The sequence below is a fragment of the Callithrix jacchus genome, chromosome 15 (genome assembly GCF_049354715.1).
Source record: "Callithrix jacchus isolate 240 chromosome 15, calJac240_pri, whole genome shotgun sequence".
NCBI lineage: Eukaryota > Metazoa > Chordata > Mammalia > Primates > Cebidae > Callithrix > Callithrix jacchus.
Window position 1 is genome coordinate 44,003,705 of NC_133516.1, and position 19,976 is coordinate 44,023,680.

Sequence of the window (19,976 nt, forward strand, 5' to 3'; positions counted from 1 at the left end):
CTGTTCTTTCATAGAGAGATGGAAATTAGCCCTGCCTTTGGGGACCACAGTAACAAAAGAGCAATTATAATTGAGTGTGATGTATGCAGTAAGATAACGCAAGCTGATGATGGTGGTGGTGGTGGTGGTACTTGGCATTTGCTTGATACAAGGCACCCTTCTAGGCGTTCTTACATTGAATTCCCCCACAGTTCGATGAAGCAGGCTCTTTTTATCCCATTTTATAGATGAAGAACTCCAGGCCCAAACTGGATTAAAAGTCAGAAAATGGCAGAGCCAGGATTTGAACCTATAATCTCTACTCTGCCCTTAAGAGGTAGTATAAATTGGGGGCTTCGGGAAGCCTCACGGAGAAGGCAGCATTTGAACCAGGATTGAAGGATCAATAAGATCAATTCTGGCTTCAGGAAAGGAAAGGCACTCCCTGCAGTAGGAATGGGAAGGGAAAAGACAGAGAGGCGGGACTGTGGCCCAGCATGGTCACTGATTGGGTGAGTGTGACTGGAACAGTGAAGGGGAACAGCAGGAGATGATGCTGGGGCACTGGTGGTGGAAGGCCCTGCTCCTGAAAGACCCTGCTTTCCCCACTCGGGGCATCATGAGGGGCTGCTTAGGAAAGTGACAGAAGCAGATTTCACTTGGTCACCTGGAGATGGAATCCAGTTCCAGGCTCCTGGCACCAGGAAGATGAAGTAGTACTGTGAATTTGAAAATGAAATCAACATTATCACGTCCCACATGGAAATTCCGTCACACTCTTACTTTTCCTTGGATTTTATGTAAAAGACACAAACCAATGAAAGTGCCTGCCATTAGTCAAGGTCAAAGTGAAACTTACCAAGGTCAAAGTGAAACTTCTTTAGGTCTCTCACTCACTCAACAAGTTATTGCCAACCTCACAGCTACTCCACAGAAACTGCCATTTGTGGACCATCCACAGTGGAATTTCAGATAGGCTCCAGCCCCATACAGGAACCCCTCCGCCACACCCTGCATCAATAATCACACACTTTCAGGAAATGTTAGAGGGAGAGATGACTCACTCCATTGTGGAAATCAAGTTTGAGCCCAGCTTTGACCTTAGTCGGCTGTGACCTCAAGAACCTTGTCCTCTGGACCTTCATTCTCTCTCCATGCTGGTGGTTCATACTTTTTCTGGGGCCTGGACCTCTCTGAGAATCTGATGAAAACTGAACACTCACCCTGTGGAGGAAGAGGGGGGGACAGACACATCATCAACACAGAGATGCCCCTGTGGCATCAGGGATGATATAATGTGCCACTGATCCACACAACCAGATGGTCACTCCCTAACCCCTTCCCAAGGCCTAGAAATTCTGGAGTGATCACTTTTTACTGGTTTTAGAATGGCTGAAATATGCTGGGGACGGTGGCTTATGCCTGTAATACCAGCACTTTGGGAGGCCGAGGCAGGAGGATCACTTGAGGTCAGGAATTCGAAACCAGCCTGGGCAACAGAGTAAAACCCTATCTCTACTAAAAATATGAAAATTAGCCTGGCATGGTGGCACGTGCCTGTAATCCCAGGTACTTGGAGGGCTAAGGTAGGAGGATTGCTTGAGCCTGGGAGGCGGAGCTGAGATCACACACTCCAGGCTCAGTATCAGAGTGAGACTCTGTTTCTAAAAAGAAGAAAAGAATGATAGAAATTACACAGAGGTGGTATTGCCAGTGATTGTTTAGGAATGTAAGTGTGAGGCACTATGTTGGCCAAGAGTTTTCTGTGGTTTGGGATGAACAGGACATGGAGTTTGCATTCTATGTAATGTGTAAGGAGCGAGGAGAGAAATAAGACACTGAGAGTCCCTCCTGTACCCAAGGGCTTCCCAGAGTGGATATTGATTTTAATTGAACATGTGGCCTATAGCATCAACCCTCCCAATATTTTTTCCATTAACAGGACTTCCAGGTCTTTAAGATCCCCCCACCACCCCTGGCTGGGCTGCCCCCTTCTGGGGCCCCACGAAATTATTCTTATTTGCAACTCTGGTTCCTCTGCAACAAAAGCACTATGTTGATGGAGAGAAGGCATGTCTGGTCCATGTCTGCTTTGGCTTAAAACCCTGCAGTAGTTTCTACTGCCCTTAGAACTAAAATCCATATCCTTATTTCAGCCTACAAGTCCCTGGCAGCATTTGCCTTCCACTTCTCCATCTTAGTTCTCCTCCCTCTCATTCTTATACTCCTGCTGATTTGATGGTCTCTGACCAGAACACCCTGCTTCTCCCAGTGTCTACCTGGCTAACTCCCTTTCATCCTTCAACACTTGCCTTCACTGGGCAGCTCATGGAGACCTGGGCTTGGAGAACTATTCCCTGATGGCCCCCTGTGCTTCCCCTGTTGCTACATTCATTGTGTTCTAGTTACTTGTTCATGTGCCCACCTCACCTCCTTTAAAAAACTCCTCCCCATGGCACAGTGGTGCTCCTGTGTGATGTACTGCTGTGTCCCCATCCCCCTGTACCAGGCCTGTGAACAGTGGGGGATTGGTAAGAATCTATCATAATAAAAAAAATGGAGCAGGAGGTTAAGAAAATGGCCTGGCATAGCTAGGAAGGCACTGTATAAACAGCAAAGTGCTCTATGTGGTTTTTTCTTTTTTGAGACGGAGCCTTGTTCTGTCACCTACTCTGGAGTGCAGTGGTGTGATCTTGGCTCACTGCAACCTCTGCCTTTCAGGTCTAAGCAGTTCTCCACCTCAGCCTCCCAAGTAGCTGGGATTACAGGCGCCCGCCACCACACCTGGCTAATTTTTTTGTATTTTCAGTAGAGACGGGGTTTCACCATCTTTGCCAGGCTGGTCTTGAACTCCTGACCTCGTGATCCACCCTCCTCCGCCTCCCAAAGTGCTGGGATTACAGGCATGAGCCACCATGCCCTGCCTGATGTGGTACTTTTTAATAAGAGTGTGCTTCACCTACTTGACTCTGTCTTCCTACCTGTGAGCTGGGGATACATCAGGTCTCACCTGCGACACAGGCCTGTGCCTGAAACAAAGGAGGTGGTCCACATAAAATGCATTGAGGAAATTCAGTGAAAGGCATCATAACACACTTCTTCCTGATTCGAGAGTCTTGCCTCTTTAAAAATCTGCTCCCACCGCCAATTCTTTCTTCCCTACTCAGCCTACCTTCTCTCACCTGGAAACTCAGCCTGATTAGCTCCACATTTAGTCCATCCTGCAGAGGGACGCTCGGGGCTGGGTGAACACTGGCCTCATTTTTGCAGTGCAGGAGGAATCCTTGCTGAGCTCGAGTCAGCCTGCAGCCAGTGTTCGATTTTTCAAGGGGCTTCTCCCTGTGGTCACAGACGACCTTTGCTTTTCCACTGCCCGCCTCAGTGCACCTGTGCTCTTCCCTGCCCCAGCACCCCACGCAAGCTTCATTTGGGCCACCTGGCACGTTTCGGGCATCATCCCACAGTGGAAGGGAAGATAGGATCTTCTGCTGAGGCTCTCGGGGACTTCTGAAGATATTCGGGGCCTGGAAAGGTGGAGGAAGGAACTGCCTTGTTAACAGGTATTGGCTGACCAGAGAAAATCCTGAACTATTTGGCAAGCTTTCCTTGCTAATCTCTAGATTGTGGCTGCTAGTTACATACATGCTCTGAGAGGAGGGTGAGGTGTGACTTCCTGTCTTTAGAAAAGAAGATAGGAGCTTTTGGAAGGCTCTGGGGTAGGTGAGGGGATAAAGGAAAAACTGGGGAAGCAGATTTTAGGAAAAACAGGATCTCTGGGGATCTGTGTGGTGGGAGCCCACAGACAGAAGCACCCAGGTGCTCCTGCTGGGATACGCTGTTGCTCAGTCTTAGAGTTGGTGGTTGAGATTCCAGGGCGAGACGCCATTGTCCTGGCTTCAGTGCCACTTCAGTGGCCAGAGCAGGGAGCCCCACACCCTGATGATTATCCGACCATGACTGTATCTGTTAGGGAAAGGTGGTTTCCCAAAGCAGAATTGGGGTGTAGTTGTTACTACAGGAAGGGGTAACAGATGCTGAGCAGCAAAGAACAGACGGCCATGGTAGTCACAGCCAGTTCTAGTTATCCTGGTGAAATCCATCATGCTAGCCCTCTGGCCCTTGCACTAGAGAACCTGAGAGGCTCTTGGATAGCCATCCCATCCTTGCTTCTTTCAGAGACTTGAGCACATGTCCTCCGCGCATTCAAAGGCCTTCTGGGTCAGTCATGTTCTTGGAGTAAAGCTGGAATGTCTGTGTCTTCTGTATGGCTATCTTTAAAAACACCTCAAACTCTTATCCGTAAACCCTTATCACTGCGAAATACAGAATGCAGCCCACAGAAGAGGCCGTGTGTGTGTGTGTGTGTGTGTGTGTGTGTGTGTGTGTGTATATATGTGTGTGTTGGGTCGGGGCAGGAAACGGTAAGGGCTGCAGATTGCCCCTCCTGTTACAGGGCAGCCCAGCACAAGTGCCCCAGTTCTCCAGAAACCACACAAAACTGGAACAGAACTCTGCATCATATTCTGGCTCCCACCTCCACTAACCTCTGTCCTCTAACTGGGATGATTTCTCTTGGCAGCAGAAAAAAACACCTCTGGAATGATAAGCCGCCCTGCTCCAGGGAGGATGGAGTGGATCATCCCTCTGATTGTGGTATCAGCCTTGACCTTCGTGTGCCTCATCCTTCTCATTGCTGTGCTCGTTTACTGGAGGTAAGCCAGGCAGCACCTACAGAGTAGATATGGGGGCCAGATGCTGGTCAGGGTTTCGCTCGTGGGTGGGGAATCCCATGGCCTCTGCATTCAGGAAGGTGGAACAGCTTGAGTGTTTCTTTTCTTGCCACCTGGGAGACCCTCGTGTCTCTGTTAGACGATGGCAGGACCAGAGCTACTTTCGAAATCAAGGCACTTACGGTAGGCTTTTGGGATTTAGTACCAAAGAGGCTTTTGTTTGAGAATCAGGGAGATCTAAGTTCAAATCCCAGCTCTGCTACTTGCTAAATCCAAATCCTGTGACCATTTTGAATGTTAGTTTCAGAACCAGCAAAATGAGTTAATAAGTCATAGCATTTGCAGTTTTTCTGAAATGGTGCTTTGTCGTAGCCACAGAATAACTCCTCTTTACCTTAGAATTTCCTTCCATAGTCTTTTGCTGAAAATTAAATTGGATGATAGGAAAACATTTAGCACTTTATGTGGTATTTAATACCTGGAAGATTAAAATGGCAGAAGCTATCCTGGTTCTCACTGCTTCTCGTGGGAGGCCAGGTTGCAGCCTGTTTAGAAGTTGTGTTTTCTCAGCTGGAGCATCTCAGCCAGTTCAGCTGAGCAACTCCGTCAGGCCCACGTGGTTGGCCTGGGTGCGTTCACCTCTCAGACTAAGGTAGGAGGCTTCTGCCTTTTATCCCACAGGCTTCACCAGTGAGAAACAGGTGTCCTATCTTCATCCCTCCCTCCCTTCCTTCCACTCACTCAATTAAATTTGAGCCCATACTGTGTGCCAGTCTTCTAGGCAGAAGTGATTTCTGAAAAAGTGAGCAAAACAGATAAGAGTCCTCATTTTAGTGGAGGAGGCAGCCAATAAGCAAAGCAAGTAACTAAAACATGTAATTTCTAAGATGATAGTAAGTGGATAATGGAGAAAACTAAATCTGCAAAGGAGAGGGGCCTGTGGGGGCCCAGGGGAATGTTCTGGGTGGTCTAGAAGATGATACCTGAGCAAGGACCTAAAGGAGGAGGGAACCAAATGGGCTCCATCTGTGGCAAGTTCTAAGTAGAGGGAACAGCACATGCAAAGGCCCTGAGGAGGACATGCCTGGTGTGTACCAGGAACGGCCAGAGGTCAGTGGGGCTGAGTCGTGAGTACAGGGGTAAGGTGGCAGAAGCAGGTATCAGAAATGGGTCATGCACAGCCTTATGACCCATTGTTAATGCATTGCCTTTCACTTGAAGATGAGCAGGATGTGGTACAGAAGAATGTTGTAATTTGACTTCAAGATTACTCTGCTGCTGTGTTAAATACAAACTGAAGAGCAGTGGCAGAATCGGAGACCACTGGACTAGTTCAAGAAGGACATGATTGTGGCTCAGATGCAGGTAGCAGTGCAGCTGGTGATAATTCATTGTGTATAGATCTATTTTGAAGGTGGGAGCAATAGAATCTGCTGGCAGCTTGGTTGTGTGTCCTTGGGTCTGTTCCTAATTGCCTGGAACAGGAGAATAAGGAAGGAAGCCATCTCAGGTTTCCCCAGGCATCTGAAGGTACCCATAAGTACTTTAGTGCTGCAGACCAGCTAGATTATGAAGTATGTTGTATTTTGGGGTGAGCATAGGAATGCTAGACTCACCTCCATGTCTTCCCTCCTCTAGGAAAAAGTGTTTTGCAAATATGTTTGAAGCCTATTGGTAAATTGGAGCCCATCTAGTGTGTTTAACTAATCAGCTGAGGTTAACAAAGGTCAGTATGCCTAGCTCTTGGCTCTGCTCAGCGCTATGGGGTTTTAGTCTCAGACCGTCAGGGGAGTAGAGAGGTCCCAGGGCTGCCACAGCATAAAGAAACACCTTGTACCCAGCAATTCTAGCAAAACCCTCCAGATTGTTTCTGACTGGCCCACCGTGGATCCTCTTCCCACCCCTAATTGGATCACTGTAACCAAGAAAGACCACGGGGCATGGGGCCAAACAAGCGTCAATACCAGGCCGGCCAAAACATGATATTTACTGCAAGTTCCTTCTGGGGAAGGGCTACCTCACATAGTAAACAGCTTTAAAATCCTTCCATTCAAATGTATTTTCCCGACAAGTGTTTATACTTCTGAAAAACTCAGTCCAAATGGAAAATAGGAATTGAACAATATCTTAATATTTCCTGTCTGAAATCTTTTTACGATGTTTATTATATATGTGTGTTTCTTCAAAAGCTTTGTTTAAAGTAACCAGAGCTTTAAACTTCATCCAACAGAGTCAGGACTTGAGCTTCTACCAAATTCCTAATCCCAGCAGCACAAAAAATAAATGTGAAGAAAATTCATATAGAGCAAGGAAAGTGAAATTAAATTATGGTAAGATGAATGAGTTGGCCAAGCATACAGCCTAGAGGGGACAAGGAACTTTTTTCAGTCCAACTTTTTAAAAATTATTATTAATGTGAAAGAAGGAAGCATTGGGGAGCTGACATAGAAAACTGGCAAATACAGAGGAGACGTTGTGTTCCCCTTTGGCAATGCAGTAACTTAGCTAGAACAACAGCACTTCTCTCGTGCCTTTTGAGGCTCAGTAAGACTGGACGGATTGGCAAACAGACTTGACATAAGTAGAGCATTCAGGCAGATCACAACCTTCTGGATCATTTCCTCAGGCGGCAGGCCTGGCACTGGGAGGTTCACACCTGCTCACTGTGGCAGCATTTTCTACCACAACCAAGAACTGGCCCTTTGTGGTTATTGTTCTGATATTTGAGTGTTCACTCTGGGTTGTTGGTAACTACAATTTAATAGGTTCATGACAGAACTCAAGGTCTCTGAATTCTGTCTCTTCCAAGTCTCCTGCTGTACAATGGTGTTAATGCTAATGTTCATTGAGTCCTTTCTGAGTGCCAGGCACTGTGACAAACCCTTGGGTGGCACCATCTCACACAACAGATCTGTATGGTAGGTACTGCCACTGTCCTTTCTTTTTGACCCACATTCTTTGACCAAGGAAGAGAAAGAGAACTCACATTTGTTGAATGCCTGCCGTGGGCCAAATAGTTGGCAATATCATTGCCCACTGTGTTGGTCAGAAGCCTTTTCTGTCACAGTTGACAAAAATCCACTTCAAAATACCTTAAGATTAAGGGGGAAAAAAAAGATTCATGGAATTGAGAAGTTCAGGAGCATTGGGCTTGGCTGGAGTTCTGGGATGGAGCATCAGGACTTGGCTGGTTTGGTCTGTCTGTGTTTCTCTTGCCCTCAGTCCCTGGGATCTGCTCTCTGTGTCGTCTTCTTGCTCAGACAGGCCCTCTGCATCTTCCCACAGAGCAGCCTCTGGCAGTGTTAGACTTACATGCCTCCACCCCAGTGGAAAGGGAATCTTTCTCCTCTAATAGTTCCACTTAAGTCTCAACGTGGTATCTCTTATGACTGACTTAACGTCATTTGTCCATCCCTGGAGTCATCTGGTGGCCAAAAGAATAGAACAGTCTTGTCAGGCTTAGGTCTTTTATTTAACTCTGGAGCCCAGAAGGAGGATCAGTGCCATTGTTATCAGAACCTTGGACTGAAGCCAAACAAGGGGTGGTTTCCCAAAGGACCATCAAGACCTAAAAAAGTGAGTAGGAAGTTCAGCCAAGTATTGTGTTACTTAAAAAATTATAAACCTATTTCTGTTGCACGTGCACTGGAGCCATTTTCAGCTTCCTGTTATTTATACGATGCTTACAGAGTTCCTGTCATGCATCCTGGTGGGCCTTGAGATTTAGAGACAAGGTCCCGTGGCCCTCACAGTCCATTGTAAGAGGCACATGCGTAAATATAATAGAGTATGGGGAGTATTTGGAGAAATGTAAATCCAAGTTGCTATAACAGCACATCGGAAGGGCTTCAGCCCAGCCTGGAATGGGGGTTGGGGGTCAGGGAAAGCTCCCTGGAGGACCTGATGTCCAAGCTGGGCCTTGAAGCCCAAGCAGCTGTAAGCCAGGTGAAGAGGGTGTGGAAGAATGAGGCTTGGGAGAAAAAGTCTGGCCTACTGCAAGCAGATACATGTGGCTCGGTGTTGTTGGAGCAGATCATGAGGGCCTCACCGAAGGGAGATGTGCCTTACCCTGAGGATGATGGAAAGGCATTGAAGGAGCCAAATTGCAGGAGGGCAAGATCACAAAGAAACACTACTGTGTCGAGACTATAGCATGGGCCTATAGTCACATAGCTTGGATTTGGAGCCACAGTGCAGCACTCTATTTGTGCAGCTGTGGGACATGTTTCCCACCAGCAGTGCTGTCATCTCTCAAGGTGTGAATTTGTTTTGGGGAGATTTTTATAAACTTACTTTGTGTATAAAGCACAGGTATACATATGCATAAATAGCACTGTGCATTCATGGTACTAAAATTGGCACTGGGCAGTTAGGGGGAAAAAGTCTCAAAGGGCCACCTTAGAGGAGCTGCCAGTGAAAAACAGGTTGAGAAACGCTGCCTTAGACAAAGACCTCTTCACCAACTTCAGTTTCCTCATCTGCAAAACATACAGTTAAGAAATGGGCCACAAGTTCACGTGAGGATCCAGTGCAAGCGATGGAAAATGCTTGTCCTGGTGCCTGGCTCCTGGTGAATATGCAGGCATTAGTTGTGTTATACCCGATCTGACTTTAGGGAAAAATGGAAAAGACAACTCTGGGTCCTGGTACGCCTCAAATGAAGCTGTCTCTTAATAAAATCAAATGCACAGATCTAAATGAATTTTGCCATTTAAATGTCATCACATTGTATCACTGTACACAGTTTGCAGTATGTCCATTGCATACAACATGCTTGAAAATAACTTGGAATTTCTTTATAGAGTTCATTCTTTTGAAGAATCTCAGTTGTGCAAAGTATTTATCCTAGAAATAGATAAAAGTCATCTGTTTGGAGCTAAATATAGCATGAATGTAGGTTAACCAACTGAGCAGAACCACTTTGGGACAAAAAAGGAAAGGGGTGAATATCAAGTTAATGAAATTGGTTTGGGTGATGCTCCTGATAGGCCTTAAAGGCAATTCCAGAGGAGGACATTTCTAAGTAACTGGGTTAAAGACATGACCCAATTCCCTTCCCCGACCCCAGGAAACAACTCTGAAACCCAGTGGCCAGCCTTATTAATTCCCAGTCGGCCGTATTAGAGAAAGCTTCATTGCTGCAGCAGACATACCCTAGCACCCCAGTGGCTTCATAGCACACAGAGGTTCACTTCTCACCCACGTGAGGTCTGATAGGTTTGGGCAGCCCTCTTCCACTGGTGGTTTCTCTTTCTGGAGCAGGTATCTCTCAAATTGCTGTAGCAGGGAGAGGGAAGTCAGGAAGGCACCAAACTCTAACTGCTTGGCCTAGAAGTGGACCCCTTCACTCCTTCATTCACCACTGGCTGCAGATGGTCAGACAGCCCCAAGAACACAGATGATGTAGGTGGCACACATGGGTATTTGTTAAGCACTGCCATAGTATTATTAAATATGTAGACCCACTGGCATCATTGAGTTATGTGTATGTTTCCTGAAAGGAAGAACTTTGGAGACCAATCATTAGTCTATTTGAAAGTTGGCCGAAACTAAAAACTATGAATGGAAACCTCAGACACCTGTATGTCTGAGAGACCTCAGACATCAGTCTCATCGGGGACTATTTGAGCAGTGTTTTTATAGGTGGCAACATGGATCTTTGGGGAGGCATTTATTCTAAACTGCTTTAACTGAGATATTTCAGGTAGGATGTACAGGTAGGTTGAATGGCCCTTGCGAAGGTCTGCCTTGAAGAGCTGTAGGAACCAGACTGTAATAACACAGAAGTTGCTCTTGAACTAGGAAGAAATGTATGCAAAGTGATTTTGGACAAGGGGCAGGGTTGTGAGGCAGATAATAAAAATAAAATCAACTAATAGTTACAGCTTTAATGGCACCCTATTGTGTGCCTTGTAAATATTACAGTCCATATCAACCATGTAGTGGTTCAGAGCTATTGGAAATAAGGGGAAAAAAATCAATTTGAAAGTTTTCCAAGTGTGCCATTTTGGCCTTATTACTTAAGATGGTAGTAAAACACACCTTTTGAATTGCAACAGTCAAAAATTGCATTCCGGGAGCTCCGCATCTTGGACAAGAGAAGTTGCTATATGGCACTAATGTGCTGACGTTCCTGAAAAGACTTGGAGCAGCCCAGCTGCTGCCACTCAGAGAGAAGAGGAAAATTTTTGGAAGGTTTCTTTTTGATTTGCATAATTTGAGGTTGATGGTGGGAGAGAAGCTGTGTGCCCAGTGTCCAGTCCGTGTGCTGGGGGTGCACCTTGTTTATTTGTTGTGCCATAGAATAGCGTAGCTACTATGAGCAAGGCATTTCTTTCTGCTTAGAATTGTATTACAAAGATATTTTTAATTTTTTTTTTTTTTGTAATCCTGAGGGACGTTGCTTAGAAGGTAGTTCTTATTGCTCTGATGAGTAATGTCTCACCCCTGAAATGGCTTTGTACATCTGAAAAGCCTCTGTATATCTAAAGGTTCTTAAGCAAAGAATCTTTTTTTTTTTTTTTTTTTTTTTTGAGATGGAGCTTCACTTTTGTTGCCTAGGTTGTAGTGCAGTGGTACGATCTGGACTCACTGCAGCCTCCACCTCCTGGGTTCAAGCGATTCTCCTGCCTCAGCCTCCTGCATAACTGGGATTATAGGCGCCCACCACCACACCTGGCTAATTTTTGTGTTTTTAGTAGAAACAGAGTTTCGCCATTTTGACCAGGCTGGTCTCAAACTCCTGACCTGGGGTGATCCACCTGCCTTGGCCTCCCAAAGTGCTGGGATTACAGTCATGAGCCTCTGCGCCCGGCCAAGCAAAGAACCTTTTATGACTATGTATCATACTGGACCTGTACTCAGCAGATTACACCCCACCTAATTAGTATACAAATCCTAGGAAATAATTAGTATTATGTTCTTTTTGCAGATCAGAAAACTGAGGCTTAGTAAGATCATGTGACATGCCCAAGTCACAGTGTTAATTTTTGGTGGACTGTGGATTCGAACCCAGCCAACTTGATTTCATAGTCCACTGTCTTAAGCAGTATGTTATTTTGTCCAGAGGAGGAGTAGTGTGCCTGGAGGCATATACTTCCCTCCACAGCCTACTTTTATAGTGTGCGTCAAAAACACGCTCCAGGAAAAGGGGATGTCTCTGGTGCTGTACGTGGCGGTGAGGCCAGACAGAAATCATCCTTTGTTTGGGATTTGCCAAAATCACGTGGAAGAAAACTTAAAAAACCAATGATAGTTTCAGGTGTTCTGGAAGCTGACTAGTGACATTCGATCAGCTACATCTCCCATTATTTGAGAGGATTTTGATGTTGAAAAATTTAACCTATTTGGTCTGTCTTAGTCTCAGCTGATCAGTGCTAGTTTTCTTGATACTAAATGTAATATCTTATTGACCGTAACTCTGGCCTGGAAAAAGTCTTTTCAAAAGTATTGAGCAGTTTTACTTCTCAAATTCTGATAGGGCTGAGCTAACGGCAGATTCTGGAACAGAAAACTGGAAACTCTCTAAGTGGGAATTGTAACATCTGACCCAGGTTTGTTAAAATTTGGTATGAGAAGGATTTCACACTCTGATCTGGTAGATTCACTTCAGCACATGACCAAGCCATCTGTAAATTCTGTGGTAAATCAGTCAACACCAATTTAGCCATGTATGCAAATAGGAAAAGGTCTCTCTTTTATTTGAAGTCCCATCTTTAGATTTTCAGAAATTTTGCCATGTGTTGGTGCCTCCTCATTAAGAATGCTGTTCATGAAAACAAGTGAGTTTTGTTGACATTGCAATTTTTTTTCTTCCCTGGATGTTCAGTGGGAGACAGAGTGAAATAAATATGAAGGGATGCAAACCGCAAATGTGTGGGGGATTTGTGTTGGCATAATGGAGGCTCAGGCAAACAAACAGATGCATGCGAGAGTCGAGGGTGGCATGTGGTAACACCCCTCTCTTGCTTGAGGGATGACTGACCACATGTGCCTCACTGGAACACAGATCCCTCCTGTATTGCCACAGTAGCAACAATGACACCAGAGCTGCTGTGAGCCCAGGCACATGCTCTTCACCCATCTGCTCTATCGGCCGACGCTTCCGAGTCTGCTTGATGATGACTGGATTTTGGTATAGGTGTTTGTCCCCTTTTCACCCCAGCAAAGTCACAAAGGGGACAGCTGTCATAAGAATGATTTCTCCCATGCAGGTGACTGTGAAGAGATAGGAAAGGGGAAACACTGCTGTTAATAACCAGCAATAATGGCTGAATTAATACAGAGAACACCTTATGTTATTGAATCCTCCAGCAGCCATGTGTGGTAGGCAAGGCGCATCAGGGCCTGCATCATCCTTGTCCCAAGAGAGGAAAGAGTTTCCAGAAGGGGGAATGACTTGTCCAGGATCAAACAGCTTGTAAGTTTTGGAATTTCTCAGATTTAGGGTTTTGGGTGTTTTGTTGACCTAAGACCCTTTATGGCTGGCCTCTTGACTCCTCTGTTAGTTCATTCAACATTTCTTAAGCATCTGGTTAGTTCCAGGCACTGGAGAGCCATTGAAGGGACAGAGTTCCTGCATTTAAGGGGCTCAGACCTTAGAGGAAGAAAGGATCAGGTAAACCAAGGTTATCCCAAATAGAGGTTGAAAACTGGTGGTTTCCAGACCAGTTTTATTTAGCTGATATGTTTTTTAAATACTGAATTATTTAGAAAATAGATTTGAGGAAAAACCTCAGTTGTCTAGCTTCTTGTGATACACTGGAAAATTTAACAACATTGTTCTCCGATTCCCTTGTGTCACTGGTGGCTGGATGGAACCATGGTGGCCCATTGTTGAGAGGCACTCCCTTGCCAGTTTGCCAGTCTCTGCCCTTCCCGCTGTTCTTTGCCTGTTTGGCCCCTGTGGGTGGTTGAATTTGCATTCCCCTGGGTTGCAACAGTCATCAAGGAAAACTGTGTTCTGGGAGGGACTCTGACCACAGCCAGGGTTAGGTGAGAAGGAAAGGGAGCCAAGAATTTCTTGGAGGAGAGAATGTTTGGGCTGTATTTTTTACAAAACAAAGAAAAAGGAGAAGTGTTCCAAGCAGAGGTCGCTGTGTAGGAGATGACTCAGAAACGCTGGATCATGGCGCATTCATTGTTTCTTAGGGCAAACTCTGCCAAACTGCCCTTCCTTCGTACAAAGAAAAGTCCAGTTAGGAGTACAGTCAGATTCTTTTCTGGAAGATTCTACATGTGCAAAGGCACTGGGTCAGTCCTAGTTGCTGAGTGTCCTTTTAGTGCTGAGGGAGAGAGTGAGAATCTAAAAGGAAGGTGTATATAAAACTTTCTCTAATCTGGAAAACTGAGCTTCTAAGTCATTATTTTTCGTGGGTTTGTGTGATCACCTTTATCTTTTCTACCAACAGACCATTTACTGGACCACAGGTATTCTGGCATCATTTTTTTCTTTTAAAATTGGTGAGTCTGCCATTCTTTTCTTTTTGGAACCCATATCTGTGGCCATATTTCAAGACTTTTTTTTAATCATTAGGAATGACTTTTACAATTCAGCTTTTCAAAGCTTGACAATGTGTCAAGCCATCGGGGAGAGCTCAGGCACATTTTATGATGCCAGAATACGGTTTGCCTCAGAGGGTTTGAGTTTATGATGACACCGTGGTGTTAAGCTATCTTGCTCTGAGATGCTAAAAGCCATGTGGGCAGGGAGTCTTTTGAGGTCCCCAGCTGTTCCTGGAGGTGGTCACCTCTTTTTTGTCTTTCTCCGTGTGACTGTGGTTGGAGGTCTGGTTCACATGGCAGCTAAAGCCGCCGGTCCCAGGCAACTTTTTGCTCAATAACTGTTTCCCAAATGGCTACTCAGGGGCCTTTCAGAATTCACGAGAGCTGTCAGTTGTTATAGTAACCGCCCCCCTGCTGTCGAGTTGGCCCTGAGATGCCAGTGGAAGCTCTTGGAACAAGCTAACACATAGTCATTAGACAAAAGCGGAAAGAGATTCACTGCTAAAGGTTGCCAGTTAAACATGCTCCATGATACTTAAAAAGCTGGACTGATTCTGTTAGGGAAGCGGTGGGTGGGTAAGTTTTTAAACCGAGCTCATTTTTCAGGAAAGGGAAACTCCTTGTATGTTCAGTCTATTCTAGGTAACAACCATCTTTCTTTGGATTTCTCAGAATTAACTGTCTTCTCCCCCCAGGGTTTATTATGTCTGTTCTGCTGGTTTGCTCAGGTAGCCTCGAATATCTCAGTTATTCGAGATATTAGGTATTGATTGTGTGGCATTTGCTTCTCAGCAAAAGTGTTGTCAGTTTACGGGTGGTAGTTTTAAGCGCCTGTGATTGTGTGTGAGGAAAAGCTGCGGAGATAGCCGGCTCCGCTCCAAAATTCCTGAAAGAGTGAATCTGGCAGAATTCAGAGTAGGGCTAAGGGTTGAGAAAAAGTCTAAATATTTTAGGAAGCTGCAAATTTCAAGTTTTTATGAGAATTTGTAAAAACATTCCAACACACTCACGATTTCTTCAGATTAATGTTCGTAGCCACACTGAGTATATCCATGATGTTTGTAGGGCAGTTGTTGTAGTTCCAGAATGCACTCAATAGAGGGAGACAAGAAGTTCTGTGTTACAGCAATCCCTCCCCCTCTTTTTAATCGCCTTCCAAGTTTGACTTCCCAAAGTTTAGGTTCCTGTGCCAAGCACTTTTACCCAACATGGAGTCTAATAATTAACACAATACTTGAACGCTTGAATTAAGGGGGAAGAAAACCTGACACTCAAGAATTAGAGAATGTTCATTCCTAGAAGTAAAAAACCTCCAGTGGACTCAATAGTTAACCAAATGTTTACTCCTTTGGAATTACATACCTGGCTTCAGAATTTGGTGTGGGATTCAATAGAGCTTCCAAAAAAGAGAACTTCCATATAGCTGAGTTTGTCATTGCTATTTTATCAACAGAGCTTGGAAAGAATAGGAATCATTTCAGTGTGAAATCCTATAGCCCAGCTGGTTTAGGAGACTAAATATAATTAAATAAATACTTCAAGTGTTCTTGTGTGACAGAAGTGCATCTTTCAAATTCTGTAGCCAAGTCTCAGATGCTACAGTTATTTAAGTTTTAAGGGGAAACTAAATATAGGACTTAATATATAGTAATAACTTGCCAACTGCTGTTCCCATCTCCCTTAGGTGCCTCTCCTATTTATTCTCCAATCTGTATTGTGAATTAGGAAAATGTTTGTTCCGAGATGAGAGGAAAGCATGGGGTAAAAGACAAAACCCCAGATTTGTCTAATGGCACCAGATTCAGAGACATTTGTGGCAGAAGGGAAGACCAAATGATCCCCAAGTTCTGTTTATTCCAGTGATATTTTAAACCATTCTATTTGCCAGGGCAGTGTGTAAAAGGTGGAAGAGTGGGTATATGAATGACAAGGGTCATCACTGTGTTTGTGATATCCCAACCTCATTAACACCAGGGTAACAGAGGCTGCGAATATGTAAAGATGACTTACAAGAGTAAAGTTCCTACTGGGTATTTCTTACCTCAGCATAAAAGCTCTTCAAAAAGTCCAGACACCTTTGTGCATAAGCAACCTCTTTTGAAAATGTCATTAATGAGGCCTGATGACGGGGTCTGTCTGTGTCAGAGGGGAGGGGAGGGCATTTGTATGGAACTCTTGGTGGCCAATTGAAAATACTGTATTCTATACCTGTTCTCTTTTGTTTTTTGTCCATTTAGAGGGTGTAACAAAATAAAGTCCAAGGGCTTTCCCAGACGTTTCCGTGAAGTGCCTTCTTCTGGGGAGAGAGGAGAGAAGGGGAGCAGGTGAGGGGCGGTCAAGCTTAAGTGGGGGGCGTCTTGATGGTTGGGACTGGCTTGCCAAATTTTTGTTTTGTTGCCATGGGGATGAAAGTCTTGTAGATGGCACAGTGCTGAAGCTCACCTGTTTTACGTGAATTCCCAAAAGTAAGACTTGCAAATATCAATTCAGCTTGTGTGTAGCTGGTACCAGCTAAAATATGTCCTGTGTGTGCTTGCTTTGCTTTATTTTGCAGTTTTGGGGGTGTTGTTTCTGGGTTTGTATGTACTGGGGGTGCTCTATGTGTGTCTATATGTGTATTGCATCCACTTTCTTTCCAAACTTTCAGATATTTGCATGTTTTTGAGCTTTAAAAATAAACATATAATGCATGCGTTTGGCCTTATGTGAAAAATACCTCTTAGAAACCTAAATTTGTAGATAAGTTAGGGATGAAGACTAGGAAGCGGGGAGAGAAGTGAGCAAACATGGATGTACTATGTGTCTTTCCCTAAGAATGGTGAAATGGTTTTTGAAAAAGGACACACATATGAGTTCCGGATAGTTTGAAAACTATAAATGTCCTAGAAACATTTATAATAAATGTTTGAAACTCATGACTGTACAGTCTTAATCACCACTCTTGAATCTCTTGATAATATTTCTGTAAGGCCTGTCTTAGGCAAACTCTATTTAATATTAATATCTTTTAATATTAAAATGCTAATTAGACTCATTCCCTAATCCATATTATGTCACGAGCAGTCCCTTTTTACTTTCAATGAACCAATTTATAGGATTTATGTTAGAATTTTTATATGGAATGATTCATCTCCATTGGTTGTGGGTAAATCAGAGTACTAAGACAGCATTTCGATATCCAATTATTATGATCAGATAAACCTATGAAATCTGAGAAGGTATAGTTTAGGATTATGACATTAATGAGAAGGTACATGATCTATTTTCTTTTATACTGTACAGTGCAATTTTGGCCGTGTAGGGAAAGCAGGAACTGCTAACACTGGTAACTAAATTATTCTGTGATCTCTTTTTCCTTATTAATGTCTTCACTTTCTAATGTTTTCAGAAATCTTAGAAACTGAAATAGGAACTTCTCTGTATAGTTTTGGATTCAAAAACTAATCTTATGAGGGGAAGACTTTGGACATCACTTAAATGCCTAAGTGTCATACCTAGTCCGTTAAAAATAAATGTGTTTTTTATTATAACACGTTCAAATAGCCAGCAGCACCTTATGAATATCACAAAGATAAATGCACATCCCATTTCAAGTCCCCCCAAGAAGTGATGCTGTAGCCTGCCAGACTGTTTTTTTTTAATGTATCTTTCTGGACCCCCACATGTCGGTGGTTCCATTGTAGACATATTCTGGATCGTAAGAGAGATGCCCCAGTCCCTCTGGTATCTTCTCTGCTGCTCAGTAAGGGAAGCACAATCAGTTTCATCTAGGTTTAGGAGTTGGGAACCATCTTAGGGAACTATAAGTATTTACAGAATCCCTCTGATTATAAATTATATCATTTACTTTATAAAATAGTGTAGTAGCTTAAAAGACAGACTTTGGCTTAGGGAGATATGGGTTCTAACCACAGCTCTGCCACTTCCTGGCCCTACGACTAGGAAGGGCCCATAGGGCCTCTGTTTTCTTATCTAGAAAATGAGTCTAATGATAGCTCCTTTTCATGAGGTGGTTGTGAAGATTAAATGGGGGTAATATATATAAAATGCTTAGTGTGTGAAATATATTAACCCATTGAGAAGATGTGGAAATTCAGGCTCTGAGAAGTTGTCACTTGGCTAGGCCACTCTGCCTAAGTGGCTGCGTTGGGACTCCACTGCAATGGCGTGCGTCCTGAGCAGTACCCCTTCTCAGGGCTCCATGTGCTCTGCTAACTACTCCATGAAAATGGTATGGGCCAGATATAGATCCTGTCCTCAAGGGGCTCCATGTCTGTGCTCTTCCTTATGCTGGCCACCCTGCCACACTGTAAAATTCCTCATTCTCCACTAGCCCGCTGTCCCCTCTCCTTCCCCAGGCACTTTTGCCGCCTCCTTTCCTGACCCGTGTTCCATTCTGCTGCTGCTCTATGAAAAGGCTTTGAAAGACAGGGTGCCCCTACCTCTGCAGGCATCTGCAGGAGGCTGGAATGCAAGCACTTCAGCAGGCTCTCTTTCTCTGACTTTCGCCTTTTTCAGTCTGCGCTCTTTTTCTCTCCTGGCTGTATCTCCACCCAAAATGTGGCCAGGAATCGGGAGAAGAGCCCTTAGTGATGCCTAAATTGCAACCCTCCAAGCAGCTGCAAGAGCTGTTAGAGAGTCCCTACACATAACTTCACGTGGCATTACTCTTCTGCCCCTATTGTTTCCCTCTCCCACAGCAGGGAGGACAGGGAGGCAGGCGCTAAGTAAGGTGCACTGCACAGAGAATTGCTAAAAGCAGGACAATGGCTGTGAGAGGTGATTATCCTCCCAGAAAGGAGAGGAAAAAAACACTGAAAATCAGACCCAAGTATTTAATTTTTCAATAAAGCTGATTTAAGTTTTGAGTAGGTAATACTTGACATGATTCAAAATCAAAAAGTTTAAATTATATGCACCCCTAAATTACCATCCCATCACTCACCCACCCTGCTCTCTTCCTCCTCACAAATAGGTAGCCCTTATTGCTAGTCTGTTGTCTATTCTTCCAGATTGTTATGTATATATAATATATAAGCAAATAATGAATATCCTTTTATCCCCGTGTACACAATGAAATACTGCATACGCAATCATGTGCCTTGCTATTCTCACATAACACAAGTTTTCCCTATGCCTGTATAATTTCCTCATTCGTTTACCCAGAAGCATGATATTCCTTTGTATAGAGGTTTCATGATTTAGTTAGTTAACCAGTGCCCTGTGGCTGTCATTTTGATTGTTCTCCATCTTTTATTACAAACAGTTGTGTGCTGAATAAGTTTATGTGTCATTTTGCAAGTGGGATAAGCACATCTGTAGGAAAGTTTTCAGAGGAAAATGTATTTGCTATATCACAGGGTACATGGTATGGTGTATGTATGGTGCCAGACTGCCCTCCATGATGGGGTACAAAGGTGGGTTTCTCTTGGAAGTATATGAGCATGCCTATTTCCCTACAGCCAGCCCAGCACACTGTGTTGTCAAACTTTGGCCTTTTCACTAACATCATAGGTGAAAAAGAAGGGGTGTCTCGGTGTGGTTTTAGTGTGTTGTCTCTTATTATAAGTGGGATTGAACCATTTGTTTTTCTGTAAACTGTTTATATCTCTTGCTTATTTTGTCTTTGAGTTACTGCTGTTTTTCCAATGAGAGAGAGATCCCTTGGTAGCAATATGAGTTGCAAATATTTTTTCCCAATTTGTAGTTTACCTCTGAACTGTATTTATTGTTCTTCTTTGATGTGTATATAATCAGATTTAA

The 19,976-nt window shown here is 44.2% G+C and overlaps 1 protein-coding gene across 4 annotated transcripts in view; it reads left to right on the forward strand.

Annotated features, from left to right (window-relative positions):
* PTPRG (protein tyrosine phosphatase receptor type G) overlaps positions 1-19,976 on the forward strand; it is a 766,801-nt gene that overhangs the window by 682,906 nt on the left and 63,919 nt on the right. Inside the window, exons 13-14 of one of the 4 annotated variants that reach the window (XM_002758499.6) lie at positions 4,559-4,691; positions 16,451-16,537. In XM_002758499.6, coding sequence (XP_002758545.3) covers positions 4,559-4,691; positions 16,451-16,537 — 220 coding nt within the window. The remainder of the gene's footprint in view (positions 1-4,558; positions 4,692-16,450; positions 16,538-19,976) is intronic. The other 3 variants (XM_008981938.6, XM_002758500.6, XM_035274423.3) reach the window with 3 other exon arrangements.